We start from the raw sequence: 18,755 nt of genomic DNA on the forward strand, positions 1-18,755 counted from the left end.
CGGCAAACAGCGCAGAAGAAAACGGCCATATCACACACAGTCATTACATAACCGCAGACACGAAGAACAGATGAGCCCACAAGTTTATGTCAAACATTAAACTCTTTAAAAGTTGCCCTATTGAACTCTGAATGTCCTGTTATTCATGCACACAGCATCTCTGATATCTGTCATCTGTTAATGACTCAGATTTCTCAGTTTCTCTGTAAGTTATGGGGAAGAAGTTTTTAAGAGATCCTCCACCACGAGGCGGTAATTCCGAGTTTAAACTTGGAACAAGCTTCAGTCAGTCTGAGAGAAGCTTCCACTGTAACTGTGCACGGAGCGGTATGTTTGTAAAAATGGTTCTTTGATTTTCTTCTAAATGCTGAAGTCCAAAAAGCCGTTAAACCTGAATCGCTCAAGTGGGAATTACGAGGTTGATCTCGGGGCAGCTTTGACGACTCGTGGTTCGGTTTCCGGTGTGGCTGCCGATCAATTAGTTCATAGGGAGGTCTGGACTAGGATTATAGTCATTACTAGTTAGTCTGTTAAAAAAATGATGAAATTTCTCTACTAGCTACTGAAAACCCAGTTTTCACAACAACTTGAAAACGCTGGTGACTTGAATACGGGTGATTTTTAACAGCTTTTATAACGTGAATGATTGATGTCGCTTGCATTGTTCTAATCAACTAGACCGATGGATCAATGTTCCATAAACTGATGCAGTTCGCAGTTCAGAACTTCAAGCTATTTAAACAGAACAAAACTGAGATGAAATTGGCATCTACTCATTCATCGGCAACGACAGAATTTTCAGATTTGTGTGGCATCATTTCAGTTTTGTCAGCAAGTTGTGCAGATTAAATTATATTAAACTGAGCTGAATTGAGTTGCTGAGATTAAAAAAAAAATCACTTTATTTTTTTGACTATTCATTGAACTTTTTTTTTTTTTTTTACATTGTTTGGCTTTCAATGTAAATTACAGTAAGAAGCATACTGCATGTCAAAACGTAGTGGTACATGCTCTGTGGGACCAGTAGTTGTCTCTGTTTGACTACAGAATGCTGCTACAGTACCACAGAAAAACCTTCATTAATGCTGCGTACAGCTGGGAGTACAAGAAAAACGTGGCCAAACATAAAAGCCCAAACAGTAGAATTTAGATGTAAACTGACAAAATGTGCTTCAGAAAACAGACACAGAGCAGCAGAAAGAGTTCAGAGTGTCTAAAAACTGGTAAGGCAGAAAAATTGAGAAATTACGGCTAAAAGCATAAGTAAGGAGCCAGAGCTGAAGGACAAATTCATAGATCCTGCAACAAAGGCTGCTGGACCTGGACTATCAAATATGCAGTTACATTTGAACATGGATCATATTTGCAATTTAAACAAAACTGAGACCTACATGTGTGTGTTTTTTTTTCTTGCGGGTCATCATGACATATTTTCTTGTCATCATGACATATTTTTCGGCATTAAGGTATCTCTTCTCCTCAGAAAGGATGTTTGGGTAACCGAATTTTACATATATGGTGGATTTTGTTTGAAAGTCTCAATGCGATTTGCATGACACACTCCCGCGCAGACACACACATCAGTGGTGACAGCCATCATTATGACTGGCACACCACAGGTAGCTGGGCTCGGTGTTTGGCTTAAGGACACTTAAACACAAGGACAGGAAGAGATGGGGGATCAGACGTCCAATGTTGGGATTAGAAAATAACCTGTTCTACCAACAGAGCCACAGAAAATCCCTTAACAACAGAACAAATCAAGGCCGGGCCAAAAGGGCCGACGACCAGCAGCCCCGGCAACATATGATTAATGAGGACTGCAAGTCGCTGCCTCTACTTCAGGTCTCAGTAATTCATCCTGGCTTTTCTTCAAGAACAAAGCAAAGCTCAACTGTGCAAATGTATTTCTTTTCCTTTTTAATCTAGAGATTCTCACATATACATAGTACCTAAAGAAACCTTAAATGAAAAGCAGAAAAGTAAGTTAAATAATCAAACTTTATATAATGAGCTTTGCTTTTCAGTGCAATAACTAACCATCAAACTAACAACCCAGAGCGCAGGTAGGAGGTCGTTTGGAGCTGTAGAGCTGAACCCTCTGCCAGAATTAGGTTAAAGAGGCAAAGTATCACAATGGGCAAAGCCACACGAGTTTGAAAGAAAGAAAGAAAAACAGGTGGTACCTTCTGTCACAACATGTTTGTAATCAAAGCTGAGATATTTAAACACAGTCTGAGTTCCCTATCACGAATGTATATCAGTGTTTAGCTGAGCGATTTTCCATACTGTTTGAGTCTTGTGTTTTATCCTACATGTGCATGTATACCACCTACCGCAAGTGTGCGTAGTATTGTGTTTATTCCATGTGCTAATCAGTTGGTGGGAGTGTTGCAGGAGTAAAGGCTGACTTCAATGGCAGAGGGTTTGTTATTCTCATAAAATGCACGAGTTTCAGGCATTCCTCGCCACTTGATAAAATGCATACCCTTCAACGGGTTTTGTTCACGAGCCACTCGAACTCCTTAAATATTACTGGCTTTTGTCTGATGCCTAATGTCTAATCTATGAAAGTGCTTCAGCTTCAGCTGATGCTGAAGTTCACAGTGGAAACACCGAGTTGGGGCAGGAACTCAGAGCCCGTGTGCACGACAACATTTTCAAGTGCGAATGATAAAGTTTCGATGTATTCTTGGAGTCCATTTACATGACAATGGAGCCAATAAAAGCCAAAACCTCACAAAAACACTGGGGCTTGGTGCTGCTGCCCGTGCGCCCATAGCTAGACAGTAAATAGCTGTTCTGCACATGCTCAGTAGATGAACAACAAGAGCAATGTTTTCCTCCTGAGTGTCATGACTCCCAGATTCTCCTGGACTTGGTAGTTTGAGTTGACAGTCAATACCAACATTTCTATTGTTCTATAGCGTGTTGTTCTGCTAAGTAAGGTTTGATGATTGAGGAAAGGTTTGCTCTTTTCCTCACTGAGCCACTCGATTTCTAGGTTATGGAGGTGCAGTCACATTACGGAGACTGCTGCACTACGGCACTCCATCCATCAGCTGGGAGCAGTTTAGGGATCAGTGTTGTGCTCAAGGACACTTTGGCATGTGTACAGTAGAGACTGAGAATCGAACCTATGACCTTACTGTAGGGTGTAAACTGATTTGTTCTGTTTGTCACTTACATACTCGGTCTCCCTCTTATTCTCCAGGGAGAAGTTGTGCATGTCCATGTTGGCTCCTCCGGACACCGACTCCACCTTGTAGCTCTGCGTCTTCTTGTTCTGATCCTTCTGGATCAAGGTGTTGTGCCGACTGTCCATGGAGCCCCGGCTGTGCCCGCCCTTCACAGTCGCCATTCCCGGCACGACGGTCATCGTCTGGGTCATGTTGGCGCAGTCCTCCACCTGATTCCCGCTGTGTTCTGTAAGGCGGATGTTAGGAGAATGTAAGGAGAATCGCCCAGAACCTTTTCAGGAATGGGCTGGATTAGAGATTTAACTCTGGGCCAGTATTCAACATTCTTACTGTGGTTGGTCTGAGGCACTCAGGTTATTTTCCATAAAAGGAGGGAAAATAATTTTCTTGTAACAGATTAATTTTTTGTTTTTAATAGCACAAGTTACGAGTGTTTTTATTTTACAATTCTCCTTTGTCTAAGTCAATTGTGTTGTAAAATAGATAACACTCTCCAAATACAGCCCTTAATCCTCACCCTTAATTTCACTATTGAGAGGTCGCAAGAGAAATTCTAAATTGTTTTGTGGAAACGTAATCATTCTGAACTACTTAAAAGACACCAGAAAGGCCAACCTGGCAGAAAGGAGCAGGGTTTCATCTCTAAACCAGCAGAAATTTAGTCTTGTAATGTGCTCATCTGCTTGCGAGCAAGAGCTAACAACTTAATTCTTCACAATCAGTGAACCGTGTTAACTTATAAGAACCCAAGATAAGATAAAAAGCTCTTAGTTTAGAGAACTGGTCTCAGATTGCTCTACCTCAAACAGATAAAAGGCAGCCAGTCCTGTGTTGTTATCTTATAATTTGATGGGCAGCCGGAGAGCTCATGGTTTGTTAGATGTGAAATACTCTCCCATACAGGAAGCAGGAAGAAACCAAATTACACAACACCGAGGTCTCCTCAGGACGAAGACCCCTTTTCACACTGCAGAGTGCTCAAGTGAAGACACAAACCTTTGGTAGCGGTTTGGGTGTGCATTCACACCAGCAGTCCCTGGCGCTGTTTTCAAAAAGTTCCACCGACGCACACCCAAAACAGAACAAACATTTTCCTGGGCCTAAAAATTTGCTCAAGTTGAAGTAAGAGAACGAGTAAAAACTCGTCTTCCAAAACATTCCATCCTATTGAAGTAATGAGTATTTGCTGAGAAGCATTGTTAATTTCATTCTTTTTAAAAACAGCTAGGTAATCACATCCATGGCAACTTTATTTATAAAGCCTGATTAGACATTAACTTCGCGATCCGTAATGGTAATCAAATAATAGTTTTCCCGTTTGTTAACTTTTCTTTGGGGGGCTTCCCATACCCTGTTGCTTTGGTCCTCCCTCTGTTTCTGGACGGCCCTGTCTGTGAATCTGAAATGTTACTGTCAGTATAAACTTTTTTATAACCCTCGGAGGAAGTCTGGGAGGGTTCAGACAAACACCTTACGCAATTTGTTTGTGTAATGGCAGTGGGGTAAACAGCACAAACTGTGGCGAGGAGAGCTGGTTCATGTCTGGGAAGAGAGTGCAAATCACTGGACTGCAGCGACACGATATGACCAGTGGGGGCGCTTCAGATCACTTCCCTCCATTTTTCTTCCCCTGGCTCTCCAGCAAAGAAGCCTGATACCTGTGTGACTTCTATCAGGAGGGGCTGGGTGACATTCCTTCGATTGCAGGCAGTGATTTCAGTTTTTCAGGTGACATCAGGGGTGCAAACAGTGAGAAAAGTTAGGTTGCGTTTAAGGAACTGGGAAAACTGACTAATCACCCCCTCTACATGACTCTCACCCACATCTTAGAGCTGCATATTTTCATGCAGTGTACAAGAATCCACCAGCTGAGCTGGTAGGAAAACAAGGTCATTGCAGAAGACTGTATACTTACAGCATGTATGTGGCATTCCTTAACTATTGGTTTCAGGGCGCCAGGATTGTGCATGTACGTCTGCACATACCTTTTCTTTCTTTCTTTCTTTCTTTCTTTTAAAAAATAAAAATAAAAATCCTACATCTCGAGATCCTACAGGATGACACATTTTCATGGTATTTTCCCCTATTTTAAACACCGTGACAGTTTGCTGCACACACCTATAGAAAGAGCCAATAATTAGTGCAGCCTGTTCGATCCACGCAGGGCCGCTCCGAACACGGCACAGGCCCTGAGCAAGAGAATATTATGAGCCCCCCCAAAATGACCTACTGCAACCATCTAACCCCCCAAAGACTTGTCCTTCACTTTCTGCCAGCATTCTGCACGTTACTGAAACTCAATACTAACCACACTTATAGTTGCCACTTTATTAAAGTACTCAGATACTTAATAGTAACTGAAAAAGTTATTAGTTGTCACTGTTAAAGTAAGAAAGTCACTTTCCTAAATGGCTGTGATTTCATACTTGCCTACAGTTATCGTTGTGACTTTCTGCTCTGAACTTCAGATAATCATGCAAGTATCTTGCTTGTTAGTGAAAATCAATCCTTGCTTAGAGTTATAGTTACCAATTATCACTTCAGGTAGCACACAGTGACTTTAATAATAACTAAAATAAAGTACCTGATGGAGGTTGCACTTATCCATTAATACTTTATAAAGAAGTCTAAATCACTCCTAAAGACTTACGTTAAATACTGAACTACCAGCATAGTTGCTAGTTGGAATTACTTTACCAGATTCTGAGACCTGAGATCATTAGCTCAAAGAGTTACTTATTGTGAGCAACTCAGACACTTCAGTCTTCAGTTCCACTTACCGAGGTGGTAAAAGTACTATACTAGTCACTGAAAAGTGGTACTGGATTACAGTTACAGTTAGGAGTTGCTGGTTTATAAAGTAGTGGTTTTTCTTTAGTAACATCCTGAATATTAGTACCTTTTTAGAGTTATATTTATTAGAGTTTTAAGTAGCAATTGAAGTTTAATGGTTAATATAAGCTGATGACGGTAACGTCAGTAGTTATTCATATTAAAAGTAAGTACTTTACTCGTTTCTTAATTTTTTTTACTGGTTATAGTTACAATTACTGCTTCTGAAAGTAGTAGAATGACTTAAGTTATTTTCACATTGTTACTTTTTTAGAGCTGCGGTTACTAGATAGTACTTCAGAAAGTGATGGAAGTTTAAAGGAAATACTCTACTCGTTACACTCAATCAGCATATGATTACTGCTAGTTACTATCACTTAAAGAGGAGTGAAATTACTTTTCCAGGTGCTAAAGAGCAGTACTTTGCTACTTAGGATGGAAAGAAGTGGAGTTGCTTTACTGGTTACCTAAATTAAGTATGTGATTACAGTTGTAGTTAGTAGTCCTTTAAACATAGCGGAATTACATTATGAATTACTTAAGAATATCATCCGAGTATAATCACTCATGCAGTACTAATTACTAGTTACTGCAAAGAGAATCACAACAGTTACTTTAGTAATTAAAGAAAATTAGAACCTGATTAAAGTTATAGTGACTACTCTGAAAAGCAGTGGAATTACTTTACTACTTATTGGACAGTGCCATCAAGCACTTTTTATACTAGTTACCATTGATCAGGGCATGATTACAGCAAGTTACTAACTGGCACTTTAAAAAGTTATATTACTTCACTAGATACTAAAGATCAGTAGATTGTTACTCAAGTTGTGCTATTATTTCACTGGCTAACTCAAATTTAGTATGTGATTGCCGCTGTAGTTAGTAGTCCTTTGAAAATAGTGCAGTTACATTTTGAATCACTGATAATTAGTTACTGATTACTACTTACTACACTACTACTTTACTCATTATTGCTGTGAGGAGTATAACAGTTACTTTAGTAGCTAAAGAGAACTACTACTTGACTACTACTCAGTTAAAGTTAGTAGTCCTTTGAAAACAGTGGAATTACACTATGGATTACCAAAAAAAATGACTTCATGAGTTTCTTGTGCACTACTTAATACTCCTTATTGATTTAAAGGGTATAATGCACTTGATTAAAGTTACTGCTACTTGTAAGCTCTTTGAATAGCACTTTAGTTACTTGGCTGATACTGAAAATCAATAATGCATTACAGTTACTGCTGTAGACAGTTGTGAAATGGTTTGAATCAGAATTTGAAGACATTTCTGGTGGGAAGCTCTGGTGACTAGTGGAAAGCTGCAGTTACAGGCGAGTAGTAAACTGAGTACGTGATTACAGATGTGATCACTAGTTCAAATAGTAGCGGCTTTTCTTCCACTAAGTTGCCTGTCAATCATATCTGAGCTCGCAAACTCCTCTCGGCGCGCTCGTGAGGCGGTGTGCCGTGCTCGCGCACACGGCTGGTTGAGATGTCAGACCTCCTGCGGGGCCGCTTTGTGATTTTGCGCTCAGTGGCCAGAAACAGGTTTATCTGTGTCACTGTCAGCGCTGCGCCTTTAATCTGCGTTTCCATAAGAAGGGAACTCCCCAGATCTGCAAAGCAAATCTCATCTCTCTCTCACACACACACGCACGCACGCACGCACGCACGCACGGGAAATCACCACCGTTCCTACCGTGTCTCTGCGCCGGTATGAGAATGCCGCTGAGCTTTCTGGACGGCGCGCCGGTGCACACCCCCCGTCCCTCCAGCAGCGCCTGCAGGGGCCGGCTCTCCCCCGGCCGGTGCTGGCACGTCAGCCCGGAGCCGCAGCGCGCCGTGTACACTCCACACGCGTGTCCCTCGCCGAGAGCGCACGTCATGCAGCAGCCGCAGCCGGGCTCCCGCAGCCGCTCCGCGCACTCCTTGGGCAGCGGCTTGCACTGGAGCAGCGCGCCGGCGTCGCACGGCTCGCATCGGACCACCGGACCCACCGCGCCGGCGAGCCGGGCGAAGGCGGCCAGAGCGGCGGCCACACAAAGCACGCAGACACCGGGCATTTTTTTTTTTTTTTTTTTTTTTTTTTTTTTTAATGTTGCTCGATGGAGAGCCGGTCACAAAGGGACACTATGCGAGTTGTCACGCAGGCTTAAGGGGACTCTGTGACACAGCGCGCCGGCGAGCCTTCTCCATCTGTATTTTCTTTTACGCGAACTTCTCGTTTTATACGAGGCGGAAAAAAAAGAGCCAACAAGTCACACCCTCCTCCTCCGTATGAATAATGTAAACGGAGAGCCCCGATATGAGGGACCGCTGCATCCAGTCAGGAGCGAGCAGCTCCGATTCCTCCCGATCCTTTGTAATAATTTACTGAAATCTGCATCTGCAGCGCTTTGGTTTGTGTTTGAAAAAAATAAAAGGGGGGAATAGAAAGAAAGAAAGAAAGAAAGGTGTCGTTTCCATGTGGAAATGTGCCCTCTTGTCAAAAGACTGGCAAGTTATGTGAACTGCAGATGGCATGATACACATGCAAATGTTGTTTCTTTAACAGATAAGATACTGATCTGCAGATTTCAACTTGTGCGCTGGAGGTCGGCCACATCCCCTGCTGGCATCGATGGTATGCGAGCGAATGCCCCCCACATGCAGCACTCGCACAGCATTCCTCTGGGCAGGTGTGTAGGTGGCCTCCATAATAACTGGCTAAAACAATAATTTCCTTGCACATAACCTTTGTGCATGTGTGACCACACCACCGCACCACAAGGGGTGTTGTTTTACAGCGCTGGCCGGTCGGAGCTGCGCAGTTCGGATGCTCCAGCCAGCTACCCTGCACATGCCAGCCAGACTGCATACCTGACCCCTGGGGCAGCTGGAGCTCGCTCTCCTAATTCCATGGTTGGCGGTTCGACCCCCTATCATGCCATGTCATTGTGTTGATGTGTCCTTGGGCAAGATGGTGCACCCCAATTTGTTCCCAATGCGAACGAGCTTGTATTTCAGAGGTCACTGATGATGAGAGAGTGAACTGCCCGACGTGGTGAGCTCAGATCACTTCAGCATTCATCTCTTTTAGTCTGGATAGCTTCACACACCCCGGAGCAGACTCGGCCGATCCGCCACCCCCTCCCACACGTCCGCACCGGCAACCGTCCAGACCCCCTGCACCTTCTTCCCCCTCTCACACCCCATCATAGACCCCACAAGTTTTCAAATTATTAGAAAGAAAATGTTCAGATTGTGCCGGCTCAGCATCGCCCCCCTGTCCGGCATATCCTCCTGTTCTGCAATAACAAACGCGAGAGGGGGGTACACACTGAGAAAATAAAGCAATCAGTATCGGCCATTGTGTGATTTCCACCACAGGAGCAGGAAAAGTGTTGAGACTGCATTATGAAAAACAAGCAGAGGGTAAGGAAACACCCCCGGAATAGCAAGAAAACGTCTCCAGCTAAGATTAGTTTTCTTATTACTTGACATTTTTTCACGTCTGAGACATTCAGCTGCTGACCTTTGGCTTGTTTATTGTCTGCCTGTTCAGTGCGAGGTGTGATTTACCTAAGGTGCCCTTACAGTTTAGACTCATTCAGCAAAAAGACGCTCTTTGTGTGATTGCAGCTCATTCCTGTTTATTTTTGCACTTCTATAACAGTGTCAGGGTTCACAGCGGCGTGTTGTTATTGCTTGTCTGGCAGTAGATAACTACAGAAAAACATACAAAGAACCCAAATCAATGAGTCACTCTCCGGTGTTATGACAGTTTGCTTGGGGTTGGGGGCAGCAAAACCGCGAGGTTTGGGCAAAAGGAAAGATTCACCTTGGACAGATAACCAGGCCCTCACAGGGTAAACACACACTCTGTTGTTGGATTTCAGGCCTTCGTTAACCTACATGTTGGGTTTTGCAAAGAAAACGACAACAAGTGATGTATTTAAATTGTTTTATAACAAACTCTACTGGACTTATTCCCTTTCCTTATCAACCAATGACTGCAAAGCAGAGATCAAGACAACTAGGTGAAGCAATTTCGGGCCGAGGACAATTTAATGTCCAATTTAGAAGATAACTTTTCAAGTGAAGACACATAATTTTTGCTTCATTTAAAAAAAAAAAAGTTTTGCAATTAGACCCCAGCGTTTTGAAAATGACGTCCGTTAACACTAAAGTGGCAGGAATACTAAAAACAATGTAGTTAGCATTCAGGGCCACTAGCGGGTGCTGTTGGTTGTTTCTGTGATGACACCTGTGCAGAGAAACACACAATGTAAGCTTCAATGCCTGGTAAAAGGACACTCGTATGAAGAGACAACCAAGTTAGATTATTACAATGACTGTCAACTGTAAAACTACCAAATCCAGGAGAATCTGGACTGGGAGTCATGACGCTCTGCTGGAAAACGTTGCTCTTATTGTCCATCTACCGAGCATGTACAGAAGAAATATTCACTCTGACTGTTGCAAGATGAGTAGCATTTCCTCCGTCTGCACAGAGACAGAGCCAGGCCGTTTTCAAAAAGATCCACCCTGGGAGATGTTTTCTGTTGTTTAAAGGTACACTGAAAACACAATGGAAGTTTAGCATTTTTCACTTGAAAACTTTGTTGTGAAAGAGAACGTTGGTGAATTGAGTATACCTGACATCGTTCCACAGTTAATCGCCAGATGTGCCCCGAGTGATAATCGTCTCTTCAAACAGGAAAGATAAAGAAAAGTCTTTTGTCAAATGATGATTTCTGTGATCAAATGATGGCACTAGTAGGGAGATACTCCAGATGAATGGTGAAGAAAGGCCCTCACTGAACAATGTCTTCAAGTGTAAGAAACAAAAACAGAGTAAAATAAACTCTACTACTAAATGAAAATAAACCAACCAGCACCGTTTGATGGCTGTGGCTTGGGGAAAATTTTAAATCCGGTTTAAAAGTGCACTGAAATTGAAGGATGATGAAATTTACCACCGATGAAAACAAAACTTTTCTGAAAATCTGCCACTGCGTATGCTATGGCTGGATGATAATTAAAAAACAACACAAATTGAATACTGTACCCATATTTAGCAGTAATTTTAATAAATACTTATTAAAACATTTTTAAATTTGTAAAATTAGTTGCAGGTACTTAAGTTTCAAGTCACTGTTTTGATTATTAATGTAGCTAGTCACGGTTGCAAATAGTAGTCTACTTTCTTCACTCATAATGGAAAACCAGCACTAATACCCCTGCAATCACTTTACTAGTTACTGAAATTAAATTCTCTATTACCATCAAAGTTGTCGCTTTGAAGAGAAGTAGAATTAAGTCAGTAATTATCAAAAATGATCAGCTGAATACAGATGGAGTGACGAGTCACTGTGTTGCTTCTCAGTCACCTCTTAAACTCACCACTGCTATAGTTTCAAGACACTGCGTTAATAAATATGAATGTAATTACCAGTTGCCACTTTAAGTAATCATGAAGTCACTTTGGATGTTTCTGAAACGAGTAATTCAGTTATATTTACTTTTTGGAGGAACTTTATGCCTTACCTAAAATCACTGCTTGATTTCTATTTGCCTGCATGACTGGTCTTGGATTTACTTAAGCCATTTCTGAAAATGAGTAAGTGACTACAGTCATAGCCCAAACATTAGTAAAGTCACTCAAATTAATATAAAAACTTTTCTTTTTTTTTTTTTTAATGATTACTCCTACAAATAGTTGAATACCAGGGCTGACAGGTCATTGGATGGTTATAAGTGATCGACAGGCGAATTTGAACGTAGTGGAAAAGTGGGAGGAAAATGCATCACCTCTCAACGACAGACTGGGACACAACGTGTGTGTGTTGACGCTCCTTCTTGAACTCAGGTGAGTTGATGTTACCTCCATCCATTCATCTGTTGGAGCCATACACCGATGCCACTATCTTAAAGAATGAGTACAAGTACGATGCATGCACTTGTTAAATGCAAAAAAAAAAAAATAATAATAATTTCCACTCCATATGCAGTTGATTCGTGAAGGCAATGCCTCGCGTTATCTGTCGTTCTCATTAATGCCGAATAATCTCCGACACTCCTGCTCCCTTGCATACCTCACATCAGATAATACTCACCAGGTTGCAATGCGGATCTTTTATGCGTACAAGCATCGCACCAGATAGTAGCATCAGTGTCGGTGTGTCATTGCGAAGCTTTACCCATGTTGGAGTTGTGGGTAGTTTATTCCAGATGACTATTCAAATTTACACCTTGAGCAGTCCTTCAGTCCATCAGAGGGCAAACATGGAGAAATACTCTTGAGGGGAAACTTCAAGGCTTCAGAGTGTGGACTTGAATCCTCTTGCTGTGAGGCAAGAATACAAAGAATGTGCAGTTGTGGAAGGCCATCATTGCACCTGTTACATTTATAATTGTGTAGTATAAAATAGCTTATTTTATAGCAGCTCGTTGTCATTGGTTCTGCATAAAATTCAGTCCCAGTTCAACTCGTCCAAGTTGCAACCTCAGCAAACGGCAAGGCAGTGCCGCTATCTCTCTCATTCACCCATCTTCTCTTCTTTTTTCGTCCTTTCCGCTTCAAGGAAGCCGATTAATCCCTCCGTCTTTTTTAAGTGTCTCCGTCCCGGTCGAAATTCCTGCTGTACGTTCCCAGAATGCGGCGGCCATATATCATTAATTGGAAACACAAAGTCTTGTGACGGTCCTCAGTGCGGCTGGCACAATGCACGTTATAATTTGTGGTTTTGTGGGAACAAACGGTTCTGGGCTGATTTATTTGTTTCCTTCCTCCGTGAGCGATTCAGACAGCACATTTCCTCTCTGTCAACATGTGCTGTCATCGTACGCGAGCTATACCTTCAGCACACTCTGACCACGTAATGCCATGCATATAACTTCATACAACAACAGCTAATTTACACGATATGCAACGTAGATCATACTGACAGAGCCCCCATTTTGTGCCTTGTGACATGGACAACCTTAGTGGGCAGCACGCTCGCTCTGGATCCCGTTTGGACGTTTTTCACCACAAAAAGAGCTTTAAACTGCTTTTAGTTGACCTACAATTTGAAAAAAAAAAGAAGAAAACATATTTTATTATCTGAAAACAACAAACCTTTTTCTGGCTCAAGCCTGTGAAACTTTCCCACGTTTCTCTGCATTCTATCATTGGAAGTTGAAAAATCAGATTTGAAAAGATGATTGAGCCAAACATGCAGTTTAGTTGGTGTTCCCTGCATCATTTCTATGTCTGAACAAAAAAGATCTCAATTTAAGGTCTGCTGACATTTTCCAGAGCTTCCAACCACACCGCATCTCTGTGGATGGATCCAGTTGGCTTGTTATCGTGCAGACAGTAAGAGCCGGCTGAACGACCTTTGCCTGCAGATCACAGACTGTGATATGGAGTGAAAAGCGAGTGTGACTAACATTAATATCTTTGTTTAAACTACTGACCTTTCCTGGTTTGGGTTGCAGTGATCCTCCACAATGCCTGCTCTAAAAGAGCCAGCAACAGCTTATTTTATTTACATGATCTGAACCACCTTATTAGGAATAAAGTGCAAAATGATCCCATGTTGCACTGGAGTTTGCTCACTATTCCTTAAAGTATCCTTCAGCAGACCAAAGATTTGAATGTTAGGTTACGTAGTGTCCTTAAAACTGGATGAATGGATGAGTGAACATGTCGTGAGGGAGCATGATGAGACACTTAACGAACATATATCTGCATTTATGACATATCTGGTGACACCGGGCTGTGGAGGAGGAGCGGCTTGAGCGGACCATGATGAAATATTGGTGAAACTAATGAGCTTTTGGACGATTAAAGCTGTTTTAGGAGTGGCGTCGTTACCCATGCCCCGTCTGCTAGCCGTATACGGATGTCCGCCGCTCGATTTTGGATCTAAATTTCTCCCGGAGCACTGTTCGGATCAGAAAAGCATTCGGGGTGAGTATAATGTTGTACTTCATTCTATAAACAACGCGAAAGCGGACCAATCACAGCCCTCGACGTTCACGTCACCACGCGTCGTGTCGTGCCGCGTGGCAGTTGCTTTGGACAGGTTTGTATGTCCCCCTCTGTTGGCACATTCTTGAGTATGAGGTTCAAATCCCAGCATTGCAACGTAAAAACTATGCAAGTGTATGGCGCAAGTTGAAGTTCCCAGTTTTACGGTGTTCAGGTGTTCCGCATTCGTGAGAACTTTCCCACTTCACGGTTCGTCCTGGATGTCCCAATGGCTGCATGAGTGAGTGAATGTCACGGATGACTGCGACCCATCACATAAAGCAGCATTTACGACTGACTCACCAAAGCCAATCAATGCAACTTGCACTTTGGATTTGGGTAGTTTTGTTTTTGTTTTTTATGCTGCATGCGCTTCCCACAATGTCTGAGATAAGAAGCCAGGACCCTTACTCTCTTGGTCTGGCCCTAAACCAATACACCCACAGGGGCTCTCGGTTTTACTCTAATTTGCAGTTGAACTTTGTGTTGTTTTATCTCTGACAGAGTTTAGACTGTCACATTTATATGTTGTTGGACTTTGATCTTCAGTTGAGCTAAACATCCTTTCAGTCACGCGTCGAGCCAGTCCAGCAGTCACCCAATGACCTAACAAGCATATCTTTGAACAGCGATAGCACCTGGAGGATGCCTATATATGCACAAAGGGAACATGCATTTAGTCAGGCAGGGGTGTCCTGATGGACCCCTGTCCTGTGTGTTTTAGGCCTTTCCCTGCTTCAGCACACCAGAATCTGATGGCGATGGCATTATCAAGCTGGTCATAAAGCCCAGTATGGAAAACGTCACTGCCATCAGGCGACTGTGGCAGATCTAAAACGTGCAGGCTGGTGGCCCTCTAGGACCAGGATTGGACACCCCAGCAGCAAAGCTACAAAACCAACATCAAACTGGCTATAATCTCTTTGTGAGGGAAGTTTGCTAACCACTACACTCCAGCGTTTTTCACTGTTCCCTCAGGAAATCAATGGAAGGTCCACAGGCTCCACTGTTTTTCCATGATTGCTTTGCATTGAGTGTAATTTCACAAGAAGAGATCGCAATTATGGTCAAAGCAAGATTTGAATGGATGGTAATAAACCAAAGATGGAGCTCATCCTTCTGAAATGTTGTTAAAAAAAATTACAAAGACAGAACAAAAAAAAAAGAAGAACAGACCACGGAAAGTTTCCCAAATATGTGACCCACACTTTTTCCCATTCATCACATCCAAATTACCTCACAGCTTCCATACATTTTTTTCTTTAAATATTTCCTTATGGCATTCAGCACATTCCTCAGGGCGAGCAGTATTGAAATTAATTTAGCATTCTTCCGAGCAGCCAAACGAATGCCTTCTCTTATCGACGGACTCCACTCCAACTTCATAAACATCCTTACAAGGCAGCCCAAATATTTGAAGATTGTCTGCTTTGTGTTGCACTGCTGTTGCAGAGCACAGCCACTTTCAGTTCAGTCTCTGCTTTTTCTTCTCGTGCTGTTCTGTTGCTTTCCCATCAGGAGGATGATTAACATGTAATTTCCTTGAGCGATGTTGACTGTGGCGTTCAGGCAAAAAGCATAAATAATGTGTCCTGCCAGCTCCGTGTTGAGGAAAATCATTTGGTGCTCCTTAACTCAGCCGCCGCGCTGACAGCGAGGACAGGCCTCGTCCGTCATGGGGGGAACACAGAGATGGGCTAATGAAGCCGGGATCATTTCTGCAGGCTGACAATTGCATCTGGGATGTTTTGAGGGGCCTTTAAATGTCAAAACTGTGCAGCTTGTAGCTGAGTCTGGCGAACCTTTAAAAAAATGTAAGCATTACTTGTTGGGTATCTGTTCTTCCCATCATAATCACAGCTGACATCCAGCATTACCCCTTAATGCCTTCAGCTGTCTCTGGACTTTCTGTGACTGTGTTAGGATGAAAACTTGGGTGGCAGACTTTGCCTTCTGTCTTGAACCGCTGTCCTGCCACCCCATTATTTCGATGGTTTAATAACGGTGTTGTAATTGTTGGGAAATGACTTGTGCATGCATGTGGAGATAACCCTAACCCTCAGAGATGTGAGTGTGAGTCTGTAACAGCACTTGGTTGTGGATACATAGATTTACATATGCATAACATTAAGCTTTATTTTGCCTTTATTTCGTGAGGTAAAATGTTCCAGCTTGTCTGAATTTCATTTTTACTTCGACCTCCGCTTAAGTTTGGCAGGATTTTGCTCTCATACCCACAACTGACATTTGCTCTTGGGTGTCTAGCCTCGCGCTGCCCTCAGTCTAGACTTGCAGGCTCACATTTTGCTTAGCCAGTTCAAACCAGCTGACGACAGGTGAAGACATGGACATTTACAGGTCCTCGTAGACATGCTCCAAACATATTTACATGCACAAATCTGTGTACGCACAGGTTGAAGTACAAACAAGCAAATCTTACCACAGGCTCAAAAATATCAATACAAACATGCAAATGTCAATAAGCATACACACATTGAAGATACACACAACTCTCAACATGCTCACTGATTTTATTTCAGCCATACTTGGAGGGAAAGACTGATGGCGGAGTCCAGACAGTTCAAGGCCTGTTGTTGTCTGATTCAGTCAAAACGTCTCTTAAGGGTGAGTGAAAGCCGGTAAATTACTCCGTCTATACAGACCTATTTAGTTTTTATGTGTTTTCCAACTGGCATAATCATGAGAGTTTCCACACAACTGCTATGAAAGTTACTCAGGTATGTACTTTCTTGGAAAGTACAGGACTGACTATAGAATAAATGCACCAAAAATTGAAAGTGCTCTTGTTATATGGTTTGTAAAGTTTACGGCACAGGTCTTGCTGCGGCAACACAAAGCCACCTTTTTTTTTTTTTTTTTCCTAGAGACAATGGTGCAGCTTATATTGAAACCTATTAAATGCCACGCATGCTTTTAAAACCAGCCGTTTCTTTATTGATTGTCAAAATGGGGGCTGCTCGACGGGAATGAACTCTTCCTGTTGTATCTGTTTTCAATAAATTGATGGAATGAGCAGGGCCTGACTGCGCTCTGTCACTGTCTGCGTGACATGGTTGGAGAAACATCTGGAGGCAAGAAGAGCGGGGCAGGAGGAGGAGGAGGAGGAGGAATGTGCAAAGCCAGAAAAGGTGAAGAAAGAACCAAAAAAAAAAAAAAAGCCAACAAGTCTCAATTTTTTTTAATCAAGGCAGCTGCCTGTGGGAACCGAGAGGCGGCAGAGAGGTTAGGGTTCGAGCATGTGTTATGATGTGTTTGTGGTTAAGTCTGCGTCGTTTGTTGGGATTTGTTTTTTTTTTTTTTTTTTTTTTTTTTCTCCTCCTGGCAGCTCTGAGCAGCAGGACACAGTCCTACCCAGCAGAGACTTACTCTAATTGGTTGAACAGGCAGTGTGGCACCTTGGAGTGCTCTCATGCCTGGAGGTCAGGTACGACATACTTAGCAGCACATCGAGGGAAGATCGGAGTCATGTGCTCAGCTGTCTTCAGGTCAGCGAGTGCTTCCCGCGGGGCGCAGGAGGTGGCCGCTCTCGGAAGGAGATACAAGGCTAGACAATCTCGCCTGGCGCTCTCAGGTTGACCAACTCAAGTGACACTTTCCTGAGAGTAGGCCAATTCCAGGCTGCTAAGAGGATCAGTTTCCCCTTCCTGTCCTGACACACATACCCGGCTAGCGACACTCAGCAGTGGCAGGGCCCGCTGCTGGCCGGCCACAGCCGCTTTGAAGCTCTCCTCCATGCCGTGGTCCTGCAGCAGGGCCGGGATCAGGGAGCGTTTCAGTGGAAAGACAAAGTCCTCACTAAGAGGATTGAAATCTTAAACCCAACTCTCTCACACAGTCTGTGTGACCACAGGTCGGCGGCAGGCAAAGACCATACACATACAACTGTGCTCGAACAGGCCAGAATAGATTTATGAGGGAGTGCGCTGGGATTAAGTCGAAGGAAGGAGGAAAAAAAGAAGGCAGAAGAAAGGCAGGACTCAGCGGGGGAGGCAGACAGAGAGGTGTCTAATCTTGGATTTTGGAGTGGCGAGGCTTGCACGGAGCATGTCACATGGAGTGTCGCGTCACCTCCGAAGAGCTGGGCGGGGCTTTGCAATCCAACGGGGGGAATCCGTCAACGGAGACTTGGGGCTAACGGATGAGGGACGACTGCAGCGGTGCACACTACCTCAAGTCACTAAAGTTAAAGAAAAATGGTTTTAAAGCATGGATGTCAAGAAATAGTTGGTTTCATTATCTGACTTCCGAGCATCCTGTGTATATGATCATTAAAGACCACAGTTAAGTAAATAAGGTAAATCTTGTTTGTGCCCATTAGATTATTTCATTTAAAAGTCTAAGTCTTCTGAGAAAGACAGAAGGGTCACTACTGTTACACACTTTAGGTCATTACACTGGCATTACAATCCACTTGTAAAAATATATTTTGCTTATTTTTTTTAATTGAAATCATCAATCATTTAATGCTGACATTTGTTTTCATCATGCTAATTTGTCATCTGAAATAACAGAGAATGGTTCAGAAGTAGCCTGAATTTGTAAACACAAGGAGGCATGCACAATGTTTTCATAAGAATTAGAACTGAATCACCTGATAAAATATGTGTAACCACACAGTAAAAATAAATAAATAATAATAAATCAGATTTAGGATGTCCAACCAGAGCATCAGGACTTGCAGTGTAAATAAACTCA

General features: G+C 42.8%; 1 protein-coding gene across 2 annotated transcripts in view; it reads right to left on the bottom strand.

The window, feature by feature from the left end:
* The window catches only part of igfbp3 (insulin-like growth factor binding protein 3), a 42,656-nt gene extending 34,368 nt beyond the window's left edge, over window positions 1–8,288 (bottom strand). The window contains exons 1-3 of one of the 2 annotated variants that reach the window (XM_030082480.1): window positions 7,740–8,288; window positions 7,229–7,236; window positions 3,188–3,418 (exon numbers count right to left, since the gene is read on the bottom strand). In XM_030082480.1, the coding sequence (XP_029938340.1) occupies window positions 3,188–3,418; window positions 7,229–7,236; window positions 7,740–8,103 (603 nt within the window). In that variant the 5' untranslated portion in view covers window positions 8,104–8,288. Of the gene's footprint in view, window positions 1–3,187; window positions 3,427–7,228; window positions 7,237–7,739 lie in introns of both variants that reach the window. The other variant, XM_030082479.1, reaches the window with a different exon arrangement.
* Window positions 8,289–18,755: the final 10,467 nt, after the last annotated feature.

This window comes from Salarias fasciatus, chromosome 23 (assembly GCF_902148845.1).
Source record: "Salarias fasciatus chromosome 23, fSalaFa1.1, whole genome shotgun sequence".
Lineage (NCBI taxonomy): Eukaryota > Metazoa > Chordata > Actinopteri > Blenniiformes > Blenniidae > Salarias > Salarias fasciatus.